Source organism: Canis lupus, chromosome 19 (genome assembly GCF_048164855.1).
Source record: "Canis lupus baileyi chromosome 19, mCanLup2.hap1, whole genome shotgun sequence".
NCBI lineage: Eukaryota > Metazoa > Chordata > Mammalia > Carnivora > Canidae > Canis > Canis lupus.
Genome location: NC_132856.1, coordinates 8,101,504 through 8,119,714, shown reverse-complemented (window position 1 = coordinate 8,119,714; position 18,211 = coordinate 8,101,504). Strand labels below are relative to the sequence as shown.

Below are 18,211 nucleotides of genomic sequence, written 5' to 3'. Positions count from 1 at the left end.
GCGCACGCCAGGGGAATGGCTCCTTTCTCACCTCAGGGTGGGGAGGCTGACACCTCTCTTCCTCCAAAGGAGTGGGGACATTTTCCTTCATCTGAATCCCAGGTGGGCCACGGCTCTTTCAGCCCCAACCAAAAAGGTGGTAGGCGTCTCGGCTCCCTTTTCCGTATTCTCAGGGAGCAAGACTGTCTGCCACGCTCTCTCCACAGAGCTCCGCTCGGGCCGCAGCAGCGCTGGCGACCCCCGGCCCTCAGGGACCCCCACGGCTACGTGCAGGGCGCCGGGGCAGCGGGGCGGGGGCGGGGGCGGGGGCGGGGCGGGGGCGGAGCCAGCTCTGCGGCGCGGGGCGGGGCGAGCGGCGGCCCCGCCCCCGGCCCCGCCCTCCCCCTGGCGCGGAGCCTCGCGCCGCCCGGCCCGCCCGGCCCAGTGCACCGCGGCTGTCTGCTGGGCTCGTGCGCCGCGGACCGGGCCGCCTCAGCCGCCTCAGCCGCCTCAGCGCCTCAGCGCCTCAGCGCCTCAGCCGCCGCCGCTGCCTCAGTCTCGCCTTCCGCGCCGCCCGGCCCCGCCGCCCCGCGCGCCCCCAGCCCCTCAAGCCAGATGATGAACTTCCTGAGGCGCCGGCTGTCGGACAGCAGCTTCATCGCCAACCTGCCCAATGGCTACATGACCGACCTGCAGCGGCCCGAGCCCCAGCAGCCGCCGCCGCCGCCGCCCCCCGGTCCGGGCGCGGCCTCGGCCTCCTCGGCGCCCCCGGCCGCGTCGCCGGGCCCCGAGCGGAGGCCGCTGCCGGCCCCGGCCCCGGTGCCCGCGCCGCAACCCGCGCCGCAGGCGGCCGCGGCGCCGTCGGTGGGCAGCAGCTTCTTCAGCTCGCTGTCCCAAGCGGTGAAGCAGACGGCCGCCTCGGCCGGCCTGGTGGACGCGCCCGCGCCCGCGCCCGCCGCCGCCAGGAAGGCCAAGGTGCTGCTGGTCGTCGACGAGCCGCACACCGACTGGTAGGTGCCGGGCCGCCGCCGCCGCCGCCGCCGCTCGGGGCTCCCGGGGCTCCCGGGGCCTGCGGGCAGCTGGAGGCCGCGGGGAAGCTGGCCCCGGGGCGCCAGGGAATCGGCTCTGAGCCCCGAGGAGGGGGGTCCGCAGGGTCCCGCAGGGGGAGACGCGGGCGGGCGGTGAGTGTGCTGAGGCGGGGGGCGGAGGCGCCCGAGACGCGGATCCCGAGGTGAGACGCGGCCGCGATTTTCTCACAGCCCTCACGACACGAACTACTTTATACAACAGGCGGGGACGGATCTTAAAAAAAAAAAATGAGTTTTGTTCGGCTTGGTTTTGTTTTTTGTTTTTTGAAGGGGTGGGGGTGGGGAGACGGAGCCGACTTTCAGCCAAGACACGGAAAAGCTCAGGTGGAACACTTAAAGACCAATAAAAGGCCGCCCACAGAGTGAGGCGCTGCGTGAATTTTCGGTGGGAATGGGTGTTTTGCGGGAAGAGGGTGACGGGGGTGGGGTAGTGCTCACCCGGCTGGGGGAGGCCTTGTGTCAGCGTGGTTCTCAACGCTGGTCACAGGACAGGTGTGAGAGCCCAGGTGTTCCGGGGTTTGTTCCCAGGGAGCGGGGCTGAAGTCCGTTGCAGAATAATAAAATTCTTATGTTTTGCGCAGCAGGGAGGGGATTTGTGAGTTTTTGAGTTTGTTTTTGTTTTAGTAAAAAAACAAACAAACAACAACAACAAAAAAACCACGGGTGTGTGGGGGCGGGGGGGAGGAGGAGGTTGTGAAAGTGATGGTGGGTTTTTCCAGCCGGGAAGATGATGCCCGAGGTCAAATATTCAGTATGGTTAAAAGAGCGCAAACAAATAGACCTACCTTAATGCAGGAGATAGCCACTTTGTGAAAGCATGAATGGGGTTCATTTAAGACAGATCAGCTTAAAGAGACTCTATTTTATGTAGCAGAAAGTTGGCCCAGGAGATGGCTGGGGTGCGTGGCGATGGAGAAATTGACTACTGAAGGGCTTGAAGAAATGAAGAGGCAAGGGATCTGGGTTGCTTTTTCTTCAGGAGTACGAGAAGGGTTTTATTTTTTCTTTCTCCCAAGGGTTGGGGTTAGACACTGGACCCAAGCACTTCCTCCCAAGAGTGAGGCACAGAGGAACCACAGAGCTGTTTATCTCCATTTTCTCTTTTGGCTGCTTTACTGCTTTTCTCTATCATTTTTCTCCCTGGGAGACTTGGAGGGAGGGAGTACTGGCGTGGGTGTAATGGAAGTGGGAGCTGGATGTGGAGATGCACTCCTGCTGGCCCCTAATATGACTGGTCTGAATAGTCATTTGGGTGGCTTGTGTAGTTGCCTTTTCTCAGAACAATGGAGTAGAAAATCTTAAGGGACTCGCGTTAGGAAATGACAGACACCAGCAAGAGTGTATGAGGAAAATATAAAAGTATATAATGGTACCATTGGTAGCTCCCTAGGAGGATTACTCTTAGTTCAAATCAACAAGTGCTCGTTAAGTGAGAAAGGTAGGTAACCGAGCTTTATTAAGCTTCTGTTCTATGTTAAACCCTCCACTAGGGATTCCTGGGTGGCGCAGCGGTTTAGCACCTGCCTTTGGCCCAGGGCACGATCCTGGAGATCCGGGATCGAATCCCACGTCAGGCTCCCAGTGCATGAAGCCTGCTTCTCCCTCTGCCTGTGTCTCTGCCTCTCTCTCTCTCTCTCTCTCTCTCTCACTGTGTGCCTATCATAAATAAATAAAAGTTAAAAAAAAAACCCTCTACTAGGTGCTCTAATATATATCTCCTTAAATTCTCAACACAAAACTGAGGCTTACAACAGGTGAGTAATGTGTTCCCAGTCATACAGCCAGCAAGTAGTAGACCAAGGATTTGAACTTGGGCCCATCTGACTCCAGTATTGCCATTCCACTGTGCTATTTTTGCCTCGCAATTATATTATTGGCAATATTAATTGGCTCCCTCTACAGGGTAGGCAATATAGGGTCTTACTAAGAACTCGCATTGAAATTTGGGAGACAAAATGGAAACATGAAAAGTTAAAAAACAATTCTACAATTATTATTTTGGACCAATGTTCCAGGCATTCAATAAAAGAGTGATTGTGAGAACCAGAGTTATTGGAGAAAGCTTTACAAGAGTCTTCAAGAAAGGCCAGGAAAAGGAGGGGATAAGTGGGAATGATAGTGATGCTTCATTTTTTATGCAAGAATCTGACACTCCTGTACCTTGTCTTGATCTATCCTGTTGAACGCATTTGTTTTGGGTTTAATTACCAATTAGGTACCCACAGATAGCAAGATACTCATTTGTATGGGTATAATGTGGCTGCTGATGATAAATGTTTAGCATGAACTGCTTCAGCAACTTAGGATTCAAAACTCTTTTTGGATACTATTTTTTTCTAGGAAGACTGCCTGCCTGGCATGAACCAGAGAATTTGCCTTGCCCTGGAGACTAGACTTCTGATGGAAGTAATAGAAGCCACTTTCCTTTGGGCTGACTCCCAACTGTTTTCTGATTTTCTCTGAAGTAATAACATTGATTTATTAAAACTCATAAACCCAGTTTGAGTCTAGTGCTTGACAGTATTTCACGCTTTTCTGTTTCTGTGTTTAATAGCAATTCTCAGGATTACGGATTTTGTCTCTTGCCTAAATTTGTTAAAAACATCTCAGTTAAATATCATTGAATGGTTTTGTTGAAAGTTCTCTATAAGTTAAGAAGCAGATGCCTGCTTATGACAAGTAGTGACTTAAAAAGGTTCTTTTTGCTTTAATGGCAAATTTTAGTAAATTTGTCTCAGCTAAAGCTATCTAGATAGCATTCAGTGAGCAGGTATCATATATGCTCAATATTATTTTCCTCATGAATAGGAAGTTAGAGTGTAGCCTCCTAGGAGAATTTAAGAATATTGGTCCCATTTAAATTACAGAATGCTAAAATAAAGAGGGTTTTAATAAGCACTTATATAATTGGAGATTTAAAAGAAGGGCTTAAAGTAGGCAGCCTCTCAGGGCAACCTTAATATACAGCAGATTCCTCCAATTTTTTATCAGTGTAATTTTGGCAATGGAATTTGGGGACTTTTCCATGACTAAGTTCATGGGAAAAATTGGAGGGTGTTTCAATCTCTTGCTTGAAATGTGTTCTCATTGGTTGGTTGAGATCTTTAGATTAATTGTACTCTAAAGAATCATTGGATAAATGTATCTACTCCACTAAAAAAATGAAATCAAGCTCCTAATCATTAGTAATCATTACTAGTGTAAAAAAAAAATATATATATATAGCCTGAAAAGGCATGTCGTCTTTTATGGTCCATACCTAAATTTAAAGTGCAGTTAAGACTGAACTCTAATTATCTTTGTGCTTAAACAAGGAACAAATGTCCATTTGTATGTTGTTGTTTTTTTTTCTGCATATTGCACTCTCACTGGTGAAGAGGTAAGTTTTCTCTCAGATTTTCCCCTGTCTCCATTTTCAGCAATTCCAATTCCAGGGACCAAGTGAGCTTTTTCATCTTAGCAAGTCTCAATGTTTGATTTGAAAATCAGCATAGCACAGGCATTCTAGAGTTTATCTAGATGTTCTAGGGACTGTAGATATGGTAAGTCCACAGGTGTTTATTGAACACCTTCTCTATATAGGGTATATATGCTAAGATAAAGGAGACATAGCATCTGTCTTCTAAGATCTTTCTGTTCAGATGGATAGATATAATACATACTTTTTTAAGTTGAGTAAAAACTACCCCTTGCATTTTGACATCAACCAGGAGATTTTTTTTTTTTAAGATTTATTTATTTATTTTTGATAGCACAAATGGGAGGGGCAGAGGGGGGGAGAGAGAGAATCTCAAGCAGACTGCTTCTGGAGCACAACACAGGGCTTGAACCCTTGACCCTGGGATCACCATCTGAACTGAAATCAAGAGTTGAACATTCAGCAGCTCAACTGACTACACCACCCAGGTGCCCCAGCCCCGGAATTCTTTGATATATATTATCAGGTCTTCATACCTAATGGATCATAATTTTCATAAATAAACATCCAGGTGATTCACATGCACATTAAATGTAAGATGCACTGATCTAAAGGATATGTGATTAGTAATAAAGGTGTGGCAACAATTGTTATTATCATTTATTGAGCAATTGCCAAATGGGAAATGTTGTACTAAGCTCTTTACAAATATAATTGAATCTGTACCACAACACTGTAGTATTATAGAAGTTTAAAAGAGTGAAAAATACATGTGATCTATAGTGAGAAGGGAATGCTTCATGAAAGTATCGAGTTTTGAACTGAACCTTGAAGAATTTGAATAAAAAGAGATAGGTTTGGCTCAGTCCAGAGTGGATAGTATAAGGAAAGTATAGTGGTAGAACAAAGAGAGACAGTGAAGAGACTGGACTGATGCATTATCTAGGCAGCACCTATTTCCATGCTTTAATGGTCCATCTTGGGACATACCATTAAGAATAGGGGAATTCAAAGTACAGTAGTCTGGACCAGTGCTCGTGAGAGGCTGAGAACTTGGGCGGGGCTAGGATGGGGGGACTCAACTGAGGATTGAAGCTTCTGTCTACTAAATATTTTATCTGTCTTGTTTCTGATTTGTGAACACAAACATACTGATTCTATAAAGTTTCATTGTTCATAATAGCAGTAGGCTGTAGCTTAGAATTCTAGATTATTAGAGCTGGAAGATCATCTGGCTACTTTTATAAATGGGAGAAATCTTGATCTGAAGAGGGAAAGTGACTTGTTCAAGGATAAGGATCCTCAAATAGTTAATGGCAAAACCAGAACTACAATCTAGAACTTCAGGCTCTCTACTAAGCCTTTTCCCCCCACTATACCACAGTATCCCTCTATTTTACCATCTTTCTACCTTCTTGTTATCTTTCTCCATCCCTGACTCTTTCAAGGACTGATAGGGACTTTTTGCCTTTATAATTATAACATTTGAACTTGAAAGAACCTGAATGATTATCTAGTGTAGAGAAATGGAAAGATTTGGCCAAAGTCCAATAAGAAGTTAGAGAATGGGGACTAGAAGTTATCTGACTCCAACTCAAGTTTCTTTCTCCTCTCTCTCTCTCAAACTGATGACTTATTAAAGTTGATTTAGGCATCTGCAATGGTTACTTCAACCTTGACTCCTGGCTCAATAGTGAGGGAAGTAATTTGCTTAACAACCTCAGAAGGGGGATCCCTGGGTGGTGCAGCGGCTTGGCGCCTGCCTTTGGCCCAGGGCGCGATCCTGGAGACCCGGGATCGAATCCCACGTCGGGCTCCCGGTGCATGGAGCCTGCTTCTCCCTCTGCCTATGTCTCTGCCTCTCTCTCTCTCTCTGTGACTATCATAAATAAATAAAAATAAAAAAAAACACATCTTTCACAAAAACAACCAACTTAAAAAAAAAAAATCTCAGAAGGATTGTGCAGATGAATACGTTGTTGTAGATCGTCATCTGAAAACAATCCTGGGTCTTAGAGCTTTAACCACACGGAATTTTTCTTGTGATTCTGAGAGTTTTGGTAGGCATCCAGACTGGTCCTTTCACTTTGAGATTTTTTTCCTTTTCACCTCTAATCAACTCAGCACATACCGTCTTTGAAGATTTTAGGTTGCAACTAGAGTAATTCTAAATCACTGAATTGCCACCTCTGGTTCCAGGGTGTCTTCCCAGTGCCTTTAAAAGCCATGACTGCGGAGCAGCTTCCTGACTGATTTGTTCAAACAGCAGTGAGGCAGAAGCAGGAGCAGGGGCATCCAGGGCTCCACTGTAGCTAGAACCACGTCTTTCTCAAAGAGGTCTATTGATACTCTTCAATCACTCTTTAGGCAGAGCTCTCAAATTTAATCCTTTTCTCCTTAAAAATATTGTCTTTGTCTACTTTTAAAGATTCATTTGGGGTTGGCTGGGTGGCTCAGTCAGTTAAGCATCTGTCTTCAGCTTAGGTTGTGATCTCAGGGTCCTAGGATCGAGCCCCATATCAGATTCCCTACTCAGTGGGGAAGTCTGCTTCTCCTTCCACCCTTTTGCCCTACTCCTGCTCTCTCTCAAATAAATACATATTTAAAAAAATAAAGATTCATTGTGGAATTCTTAGTAAATACTTTAAAAAGAGCCACATGAGCATCACACTATAATCACACTGGCAGTTTCATTGTCTTATTTGTATTGTTGTTTCAGCAAAGGTAATTGTAAAATGGTTGAAGGAAACTCAGTAACTGAAGTCCAACATATTAGTAGTACTGTGCTATAATGATGGGGACCCATTTTTACAGTAGTGTTCCTGTCTACCTGGGATTGCTTTTTGTCTTTCTGTACCCAAGTTCAGATCAGTAGTTACATTATTAGCCTTTTCAGTATCTTGCTAAGCGAAAAGTAATGGAGGCCTAAAAGATAAGTTTTCCAGAATTATATATCTTCCTCTCAAATTGGTAAAACAGTTTTAACTGGGGTATATTCAATGTAGTGGAGCACCTAACACAAGCCACATGCTGGGGATATAAGAATAAGTTGGACATAGGCTTTGTTTGCTAGGATCTTCCAGTCCAGTAGGGGAGAGGATGGACATTTAAGTAGGATTTATTATAGTATGGTAATTAGCATCCATAAAGGTGGACTGTCCTAGAAAATGAAGCTGTGGTTAGAAATGTTTGTGCCATTGTATATCCTTAGGTAAATCACTTTGCCTCTTTGGATTTTGATTTTCTAAAATCTGTTCAATGACAGGATTGAAACAGACATTCTGTAAGATCCCTTATAGTACCACTGTATTTGCATGGTACAGTTTTTGTGTCATTTTCTTTAAAAAAAAACTTTATATTTTATGGCATAGTGCTTGTAAATCCGTGGAAGAAGAGGCATAGGTCAATAAGTGACTAAACATGTCTTTGGATGAAAGGCTCATCTTTGAGTACTAGCCATTCAGTACCTCTTTCTTACCTCCTCTTGATGGGATTTAGGGACTTGTGGTTAAATTCCTCTTCCTGATCTAAGAACTTTTATATACATACATTGAAGTATTGGCTGACAGACTTTATATCTTGATCCCTGCCATGTATACTATGCTAAGGAGTTTATACAATATATGGATACACATTATCTCATTTTATCCTCACAGTGATTCTAAACAGTAGAAAGAATATTTCATAGATGAATAAACAAACTCATAAAAGTAGTCACTTGCCCAAAATTAGCTGTTTAGGTCATAGCAAATAGCTATTAAGCTGAAATGTCATGTTCTAAACCCTAATTGTTAGATTCCCACACATACAAGATGAATTTGCCAGCAGAAAAATTTTTTGTTATAAAAAAGGTTTCTTTTGCAAAAGAATTTACCTCATAATTCGCTTAAATAGTAAGCACCCCACTGCTTTTGAAATTACTTTACAAAAATTTTATATGTACATAGCTTTTTCAGGATCATATCCATTACAGAGTGAGGGTGTGGTTAAACATAGTAGCCTCAGGATGGAATGTTGCATCACACTAAAATCTTGTGAATAAGACCTGCATAATCATTGGGTGGCATTGTCTGTCATCCTTTAACTTTCCACGTAGATGCAATTGAATGCCAGAAGGCTACATATAGCTTTCTAGAGAGAAGAGAGGATGATATAAAAGGCTTTTCTGTTCTGCAGATACTACTACAGTGCAGCAGGAGGACGTAACTTAGAATAGTGCAGGTGACCTATGGAGGGAATAAAGAGTGAGCAAATACTATAGATCTCTGAACTCTAAAGATGCCAATGCAGCATGACTAAGAATAGGAGGAAGTATACTGGCCTTGGTGTTTGTGCTTAACAGCAGGCATTTCTGAAATTGTAATCAGTTCACGTAAAATTGGAAAGCAGATTATGATTGTATTCAATCATTTTACTCTTTTCTTCTCTTCAGTACGATGAAACAATGTGAGGGTCAGAAGACCTAGGGTTGAGACCTGGCTCCACCCTTAACCATATGACGTTAATCAGAGTTACATAACCTCTCTGAGCCCCTTTTCCTTTTTCATTGTAGACTTACCATATGCCAGACACTGTTCTAGGTTCTGGAATAACACAGACAAAAATTAGTTCCTTTATGTGTGAAATGGAGATAAAAACATGTCTATCTCATAGCTATGTTGTGAGAATTGAATAAAATAAAGTTTTGGAAAAGCACCTTCTAAAGGGTAAAGAGCCATACTACTGATTGTTGCTTTCTTCCCTGTTTCCAACAGCAGGTACCCAACCTATTTTGGTCCCTTTGAGTTCCCCAAATTTTAGTGTGCAGTTTTCTTGACTATTGTGCACACTTTAAGGATGAAGAATCTATATGTTTTTTAAATTGAAGGCTACTGGCTCAAAAGCAAAATTTTTGAAGGCTTTCTTTGGTATTTTTTGAAAGGAAATATAATTTAACTTTTTTTAAAAAAAAGATATTACCCATTTGGCTCAGCTATTTTTTAAAAAGATTTTTTATATTTATTCATGAGAGAGAGAGAGAGAGAGGTGCAGAGACACAGGCAGAGGGAGAAGCAGGCTCCATACAGGGAGCCTGATGCGGAACTCGATCCCGGGACTCCAGGATCACACCCTGGGCCAAAGGCAGGCGCTAAACCGCTGAGCCACCCAGGGATCCCCTGGCTCAGCTATTTTAACCATAAGGGACAAGACCTCAAATTCTGATTTAATAAATTCTAAAATAGCTCTGCTTCAGTTTCACTTGTGACTAGGGAAGAGTGGTTACAGAGGGAAATGAAGACAGAAACAGAATGGCTTTGAAAGGTGTGTCTGTGTTCTTTTCTCCTATTCACATTTCATTCAAAATATTAAAGCAAAAGCATTCACAAATACTACAGTTAATTTTCTTTTTAACATTCTTCTCCAACACATTGTTGCTTTTTTTTTTAATTTATTTTTATTTTTATTTTTTTAGTTTTTTTTATTTTTTTTTTATTTTTTTATTTTTTTTTCAACACATTGTTGCTTATGGGCTCATTTATAACCTACTCCAGTTTATCTTTTCAGCTTCATTGTCACTACTCTCAATCCTAAACTTTTGCTATATCCTGGATTACACTCTTCTGAACACATACATGACTTTCAGGATTCCATGCTATTATTACATAGTTCCTGTAGAATGCTCTTGTTCTGCTTCTCTATCTTACCTCAATGCTCATTTTCTTTATTCCATTCTCAGAGCGTGAGGATGCTGTCGTCTTGTTTAAAAAAAGACCCAACCCCTCTGTGCTCTCCATGTCTTTGCTCTAAATTTCACCCCTTTTTCCTCCTTTTCATTCTCTCATTTTCTACTGGTTGCTCTGTCCTTGTAAATAAATAAGCAGAATGTGCTCTCCACCTTCTTAATCATTCTTCCAGATGGGAAATAGCAATCTCACTCTTGTCTCTACTTTCTTATCATATATTTCCCCTCCTGCACTGACATCTTCCATCTCCATAATACTGAAATTGTTCTTGCTAGGTTATCTCATTGCTAAATCCAAAGGAAGATGTCAATTTATCCTTTCATGGATTGGCTTGACACTGTTTATCTTCCATTTAGAAGTCCCTTGGCGTCTGAATATGGCAATCTTTGTTCATACCTGTCTTTTTAAAGTTCCTTCTTACTCTTTGTGTTCTTTTTCTTTGCTTACCTCATTAAGTTTTCCTCAGAGTCCCATCTTCTTCCCACTTCTTTTTTTCACTCTGCATACTTTCCCATCTACTCTCAAGATGTCAGTTAACCTCCTAAATGCAATCAGTTTCCAAATCTCCGTCTTTAGACCAGAACATTGTCTGGACCTTTACACACATGGTTAGTTGCCTACTGGATGTCTCCATTTGGATGGTTGGAAGTAACTCAGGATCATTTGTTCCAGTGTTGAAGACCTTATCTCTCCTCCTATTCCAGCTCTTTTTTTTTTTTAATTTTTTTATTTATTTATGATAGTCACAGAGAGAGAGAGAGAGAGAGGCAGAGACACAGGCAGAGGGAGAAGCAGGCTCCACGCACCGGGAGCCCGATGTGGGACTCGATCCCGGGTCTCCAGGATCGCGCCCTAGGCCGAAGGCAGGCGCCAAACCGCTGCGCCACCCAGGGATCCCCATTCCAGCTCTTTTCATATTCTCTGTCTCAACTGAGGACACTGACACACTGACGTTTGCTTATTCAAGTTCTCATTAATTTCACCTAGAACTTGCAAGTCTTATCATGGTTTTTACTTAATAGCTTGAATGAACTATTTAAAATATGAATCTGACTTATTCATTCCTTTTCTTAAAGCTTTTTGTGTCCTATCCCATTTCTGATAGGTGAAGTTCATCACCTTCCTGTGATTTGACCCATGCATTCTTGTCCAATCTGCTAACCATTTCCATCCCTAAACTTCAATTTACAGCACTATTGAACTATTTGTAGTTCCATACACACATTATGGCATTCCTTTCCTTTGTCCTTGTTTATGCTGTTCACTCCTGCAATTATCTTTCTCTTTGCTTCTTGAGTAAACTCATATATCTTAGAGACTGAGATGAATATTTCCTTTTTTTTCAGAAAGTCTTCTCTTACCCCCTGGATATATTAGGCACCTCTGTCCCCTCCATGCTTTCAATCATGTGGATATCTTTATCACTGGACTCAACACAATGATCTATTTGTGTGATGGAGAATTCTTTGCAGCAGACTTAGTGTTTTATTCATTTTTATATCCTTAGCATTCAGCAGTGTCTGACACATAGTTTGAATTCAGTAAATCTTTGCCAAATTGAGCTAAGGATAGAGAGATCCAGAGAATGAGAAAAGGGATAGAAAGGAACAAGGGTGAGAAAAAAGTATTCTAGGATAAGAGGTATATGTTGTTATGTTGGAAATCCTCTTTATTCACTGTATATACAAGCATTAGAATGCTTTTGCTCTTATGCTGTATGAAATACAAATTAACTTAGTTACCAGTTTTCAATCAGTCCAAATCATAAATCTTTAGAGATTTGACTCTGAATGAGAGCCATAGCAGCCCTCAATACTGTAAAGTATTATCTGGCCCATGGCAGCTTTGAGCAGAGTAAAGGCAGATGAAATAAAATTAAGGACTGAGGTTCTCTTCCCTAGCCTATATTGATACTTGGCTCTCATGGAGCTCATTTTTTTGAAGTTAATTCTGCCTCCCTCCCCCACCATCCAAAAAACTTTTCCTCAGTATAAAACACTCTAGGGATGCCAGGGTGGCTCAGTGGTTGAACGTCTGCCTTTGGCTCAGGTTGTGATCCTGGAGTCCCGGGATCGAGTCCCACATTGAGCTCCCCTGAGGAGCCTGCTTTACCTTCTGCCCATGTCTCTGTGTCTCTCATGAATGAATAAATAAAGTCTTAAAAAAAAAAAAAACCAAAAACCCAATCCAATCGTGGGACACTCAAGCTGCTTGTTTCTTTCTCTTTAGTGAAAAAAATTCCTTTGGATTATCCGAAGGATAATTCTGAGGAATTAAACAGCATTGTGACTGAAAAATGTTGAATACATAGTAAGCTTTTCATGATCTGACTCTGCTTACCTCTTCAGTTCTACCCTTTTTTGATTCCCCACCTACTTTGATAGCTATGACCAACTACTTAGGTTTAACTGAATCTGCCATGTCCCTAAATTTGTACTACTCCTACTACCTGAAAGGCTTCTTCTGTGTTTTTGCCTGGATAATCTTCAAGATTCAATTCAGTTGTTGATTATTGAAGAGTCAACAAGAACTAGACTTACTCATTTCTTAATTCTTTCAATTTGTATTAGAAATCATAATGTACTTAGTTATGTCATAGCAATTAATTTATTGTGTTATAATCACATTTTATCTTCTCATCTCCTCACCTTCAACTCTGAGATCCTCTTGAGGACAATGACTGCAACTTTAATATTGATATCCCCAGCATTTGGTATGACAAAGAAAGTTTTCAATAGTTATTTGTTGGACCAATCAATGACTTATGAAAAAATTATGAACATATGAATGATGATCAAAAGCAACTCTTCAGCTCCCTGTAAATATAAACAAACAATAGCTGCATTAGCCAAAGTGACTATTCATTAAGAAGTGATATATTAAAAAAAGTTTTATAAATTATAAAGTGCTATAAAAGCATTAATTATTATTACTAGCCTCCCTTACAAGATGATGTACCTATTCTTCCTCTCTCTAACACCCTTTTTGTTTTTAGATGGGCATAAACACTCCATGCATGTTTTCTGGAGAACAGCCATTTGCTCTCTATTTCTTCCCCCTTTTCAGCATAGGCTGATGTCTTTGTTTAGTTTAGACTTTCTCAAATTTTAGGGCCTGTTCTTTCTTTTTTCCTTCTGTCTAGGACCATTCTTCCATTCCAGTCCTCCTAAGTACAGATATAATAACTTTCCAGGATATATACCCCATATTTATTTCTCTGCTCAAGGGACCTAGCAACTTTATGCAATAACTTTAGCCTGGGGTTATCCTGCAAAAAGAGGCTTGGGCTTTGTGGGAGGAAATTGAAGTGTCTTTTTTCTGTTGTGGACTCAAAATTAGGACTTGAAGGGCCCTAATATTAATAATGAAAACTCAACTGAAGACTGTTTCTTTTATACTTCCAGGTTCCAATAATAATCCAGAGAGGAGCTGTATGTGTAGGGGCAATCATGCTGGAGCATGCTGTACCTCAAGTCATGGTGCAGGGCTCCAAATTTGTGCACTACAATGCAATTCTGTAATGCAATTCTAGGGATACATATGAATAGGTTTCCCTTTTCGGCCCCTATCACTCCCTGATGGTGAGAATTTAAGTTCTGTTGCATTCTGTGCTGCAAAGTGTTGAAGTATTAACACCTTAACTGTTGGACAAAAGGGCATCAGTGAAAGATTGATCTGCTAATCAATCAGCAAAAAGCTACTAACTTTAGTGTGTTAGTTGCCATGAAGCTCACAAGGCCAGTTAAATACTTAAAATCAGTTAATTATAGAGTATATGCTTTCAGCTTTAAGAAGTTGTGTAGAATCTCAAAACAAAAGGAGAGTATAGTAGAAGGAGCTTTGTAAACATTTAAAATATCCAGATTCAATTGTCTACTCTGCCAATTAATTTTTTTTGTGTCATCATAGGCAATTTAACTCCTTAAGCTTCAATTTCTATTTCAAAATTTAGGGATTTGGGTTAAATCACCTATCTTCAGAAGTTCTTAGAAATCAAGTGATTTCTACAGTATAGAGGTTTCAGAGAAGGAAGAAATTTCTATGGGCTGATGAAGTCAGAAAATGTTTCACATGAAGGGTAGATCTGAGCTAGCCTTTGAAGGCTGAGTGATTAGTGAGGAGAAGTTTGGATAAGCAGTGTGGGAGAAATGATGGATGGTAATACCTCATATATTGGATATACTCTGTGACAGGCAGGTGCTGTTCTAAGTAGATGTATTAACTTATTTACTAGGTTATGAAATAGCTTATTGTTATGAACTTAATTTTACAAATGAAGAAACTAAAGCTCATAGTGAGTCCAGGGTTTGAACCCAGGTAGTCCGGCTCTGAGTCCATTCTCTTACTGAATATACTGTGTAAACACTAGATAAATCGTGTTTCAAATTTCTTGACACTAAACACCTTGATGTTTCTTATCCTCAATGACAATGACACACATTTGACTTTGGGCAATTTCTTGTTCTCTCTGAACTTCAGTTTCTTCATCTATAAAGAGGAAATAAGACATATCTCAAAAGATTCTTAAGACAATTAGTCAAAGTAAACTGAAAATGTCTAATGCAGTGTCCGGGACATGGAGAGTTCAGTAATGTTCTACCATGATGAGCAGATTTTCACAGCAGCTTTAAGACAACAGCTTACCATATGAGTATTTATAGAAGACTTCAAATCAAGTAAAATAATTTGTAGACAGATTTCTATGACACTAAAAATAATTTTGAAAAATAGGACAAACCTAGATGAATATTCCTTCATTTTGGTTGTATTAGTTGCATATAGTTTAGAAAACACTGATTACTAGTGTTTTGAAACAGCCTCTGGGGAAGATGTTTTTGAGATGGCTTATTTGTAGAAGTTTTATTCTTTGAGTCTTACCACATCCATTGTCTCATTTAATCCACCACACAATAGTATTTGTGGGGCACAATTTTTTTTTGGAACAATTAATCTTAAATTTTATTTTATTTTTTTATAATAAATTTATTTTTTATTGGTGTTCAATTTGCCAACATACAGAATAACACCCAGTGCTCATCCCGTCAAGTGCCCCCCTCAGTGCCCGTCACCCATTCACCCCCACCCCCCACCCTCCTCCCCTTCCACCACCCCTAGTTAGTTTCCCAGAGTTAGGAGTCTTTATGTTCTGTCTCCCTTTCTGATATTTCCCACACACTTCTTCTCCCTTCTCTTATATTCCCTTTCACTATTATTTATATTCCCCAAATGAATGAGAACATATAATGTTTGTCCTTCTCTGATTGACTTACTTCACTCAGCATAATACCCTCCAGTTCCATCCACTTTGAAGCAAATGGTGGGTATTTGTCATTTCTAATGGCTGAGTAATATTCCATTGTATACATAAATTGTGGAGCACAATTAATGTTATTCTCATTTTATGTATAAAGGAATTAAGATGGAGTCGTTACCCAAGCTCACATAGCTAGGAAATGATAGAGTCAGGACTAGAACTCAGATCTTTGGCTTTGGATCTTGTATACTTTACTATGGGCTTCCTGTACTGAGTTGCAAGTGCCATAGAACTAGGTGGATGGCTAATCTAGTTGGAAGCTTAAATGACATGGGCAAGAATATCAGTTCTTCCAGCCATTTAACAAACTTCTTTGTTTTCCGAGGGTGTTTAGCTTAATGATTTCTCTTTAATACTACCTCAAGGGTCTCTTGCAGAAACTTCTGGGTTCTAACACAAAAAGCTAGTGAACATTGTCATGGAAGGTGATGACAGGAAGATTGAGACTGGTATTCTTTGGAAAGAATGGAGCCAAAAGACCTTAGGGAAGCACCATGGTATTCTGTAAAGCATAGATTTGAAGTCATGGTCTACCCATGTTAGACCTATTGTCTACTTGTTATTCAGGCATAACAAGTTTCTGAATCTCAATTTCCTCATCCTTAAAATTGTAATAATAATACCCGTCCTTCTTTCTTCATAAGATTGTTGGGAGGTCAAGTTGCAAACTGTACCATATAGATTTAAATATATATGGATTGAAACTATTGCAACAGGTGGGATTGAGAGTTGATATGAGGAAGAATTTCTCAATTTCCTCTTAAGTATTGTCATGGACAGTTATGAGAAGTAGGAGTTTAGGGAAGCAAATATATTTTTCCTAGAATCAGGGCAGTTGATTATACTCAAAACTGTGGAGGTGGTGATTTTTAATTTAATCTTTTTTTTTTTTTTTTTTTTTTTTTTTTTGCTTTTCTATGCCTTCTCTCCCTGTTGATGCCTTTCATTCTGTGTCCACAGACATATGTTCTATAAATGACCTGGGACCCATTCCAGAGGTAAACATATTTTCTGAAACAAAACTGGGACATGAGGTCTTATTTTTCAGTGTAAGAACTAGTATGATTGACTTTTAGGTGCTGAAATGTGGGAATTGGGGAAATTTTGGTGGTTGGAAATTCCTTGAAGTTAGGAGGTTCTTGGGAATTGTAAGCCAAATTATTGTTGGCATCCCTATTTCCTAGTCTTTAATTTTCAGCAGACTGAGTTAATTTTTGCTTAGCCAGGAGTTGTTAATGGTTATTGGCAATTGGTTATTGGCAATTCCTTTTCACAGGTTTTTGCTTTTTTCATAAAAGGATCTGGAAAATAGAAAAACTCTAATCCTATCTAATGAATAGTGGAATTTCAGCACTCAGATTGGGGAAAAGGAGAATCATTCTTTATTGCCACTTGCTCACATGAAAAGTCTACGCTTTGAAAGAATAAACTGTGAGTTGACTTGGCAAAGTGGGATAAGACTGATTTTCCTGTAGCTTTCAAATAGCTAATGCATTCAGATTTGCTTGGAAAAAAAATGCACTCAACTTAACTTTGACCCTGGAAGGAAATTGTAGCATTTAAAGATTCTGTAATAAAGTCATACATTTAAATAAAACTTTATTATTTATTATGTACTCTGACTTGCATGTGTCACTTCACTTAGTTGTTACTTTAACCTTGTAAGTTGGTATAACTTCCTGTTATAATTAGGAAACCAAGGCTCAGGTAGATTGTGATTCACTTATAGTTACAACTTGAAATAAGTAGAGCTACATCTAAAATCTAGATTTTTCTTTGTGTTCTTTTTTCCATACTCAGTGTCCCTTTTCTCTATGCAGCTAAACTCCTTTCTGAGCTCTACATTAGTCAATTTTGACACTTTTGCCTAAAAGCACTGAGGATGGATAAAAAAATTGCTTAAGCTGGAAAGAGCCTGTATGGTCTGTGACAGGTGCTGCGTAGGTTGGTTGAAAAACAACTTAAAGATTAGCTCCTTTCCCAATGTGTTTTTGTTAATGCTTATAATATTTTTATGACTTAGAATCCTTCTCGTGTCTTTGGTATATTTCAGACTGATTTTAAGTTGTCAAGAAAGGAGATTTTCACTCCAGAGCCCAGTTCCTTTAAAGCGTCTTATTTTTCTTTGTACCTGGAAATTTATTTCTTAGCCAGAGTTCCAGGTGGTCACAGACTTAAGTTCCTACTAAAAAGACTGTTCCCTGCTGATCTATGTTTTTCTGCCTGCCTTTTTTTTTTTTTTCTTATAGCCTGTCCCTCTTGCTACATCCTACCCCTTAAGTCCAGCTTTAGTTATATGCAAGGTTCTGAGAGTCAAAGAGCAGTGAATTTAGGGGTAGGGAAAGGATATGAAGCTCCTGTCTCTTCTGATTCCATGTGTTCCTCTCAAATCCTGGAAGTACCCTACTGCTGTGTCTACTTCCCAGAACCCCGTGTCTTTCTCCAGACCCTTTAGGAGCATCTCGGCAGGGGCCTTGAGGAAATAAAGACTTCCCAGAGACTTTTTAGTGGTTGGTTTGGCTTTTCCCATATTCAGAGCTTAAAAAAGACACATAGAGATCAGCCTTTTGTTTACTTTTAGTGGTCCACTTCCCCTCCCCTCCTTGGGGGTATTTATTGTGAGGTGTTTCCTATGTATTTCATTCATTCTTTCATGAATTATTCTGTAGGAAGTGGTGCTGTAATGCTT

The 18,211-nt window shown here is 40.7% G+C and overlaps 1 protein-coding gene across 1 annotated transcript in view; it reads left to right on the top strand.

Moving 5' to 3' along the window:
* Positions 1-480: 480 nt before the first annotated feature.
* SYN2 (synapsin II) overlaps positions 481-18,211 on the top strand; it is a 200,641-nt gene continuing 182,910 nt past the window's right edge. The window contains exon 1 of the mRNA XM_072785093.1: positions 481-989. Within this exon, the coding sequence (XP_072641194.1) occupies positions 595-989 (395 nt within the window). The 5' untranslated portion in view covers positions 481-594. The remainder of the gene's footprint in view (positions 990-18,211) is intronic.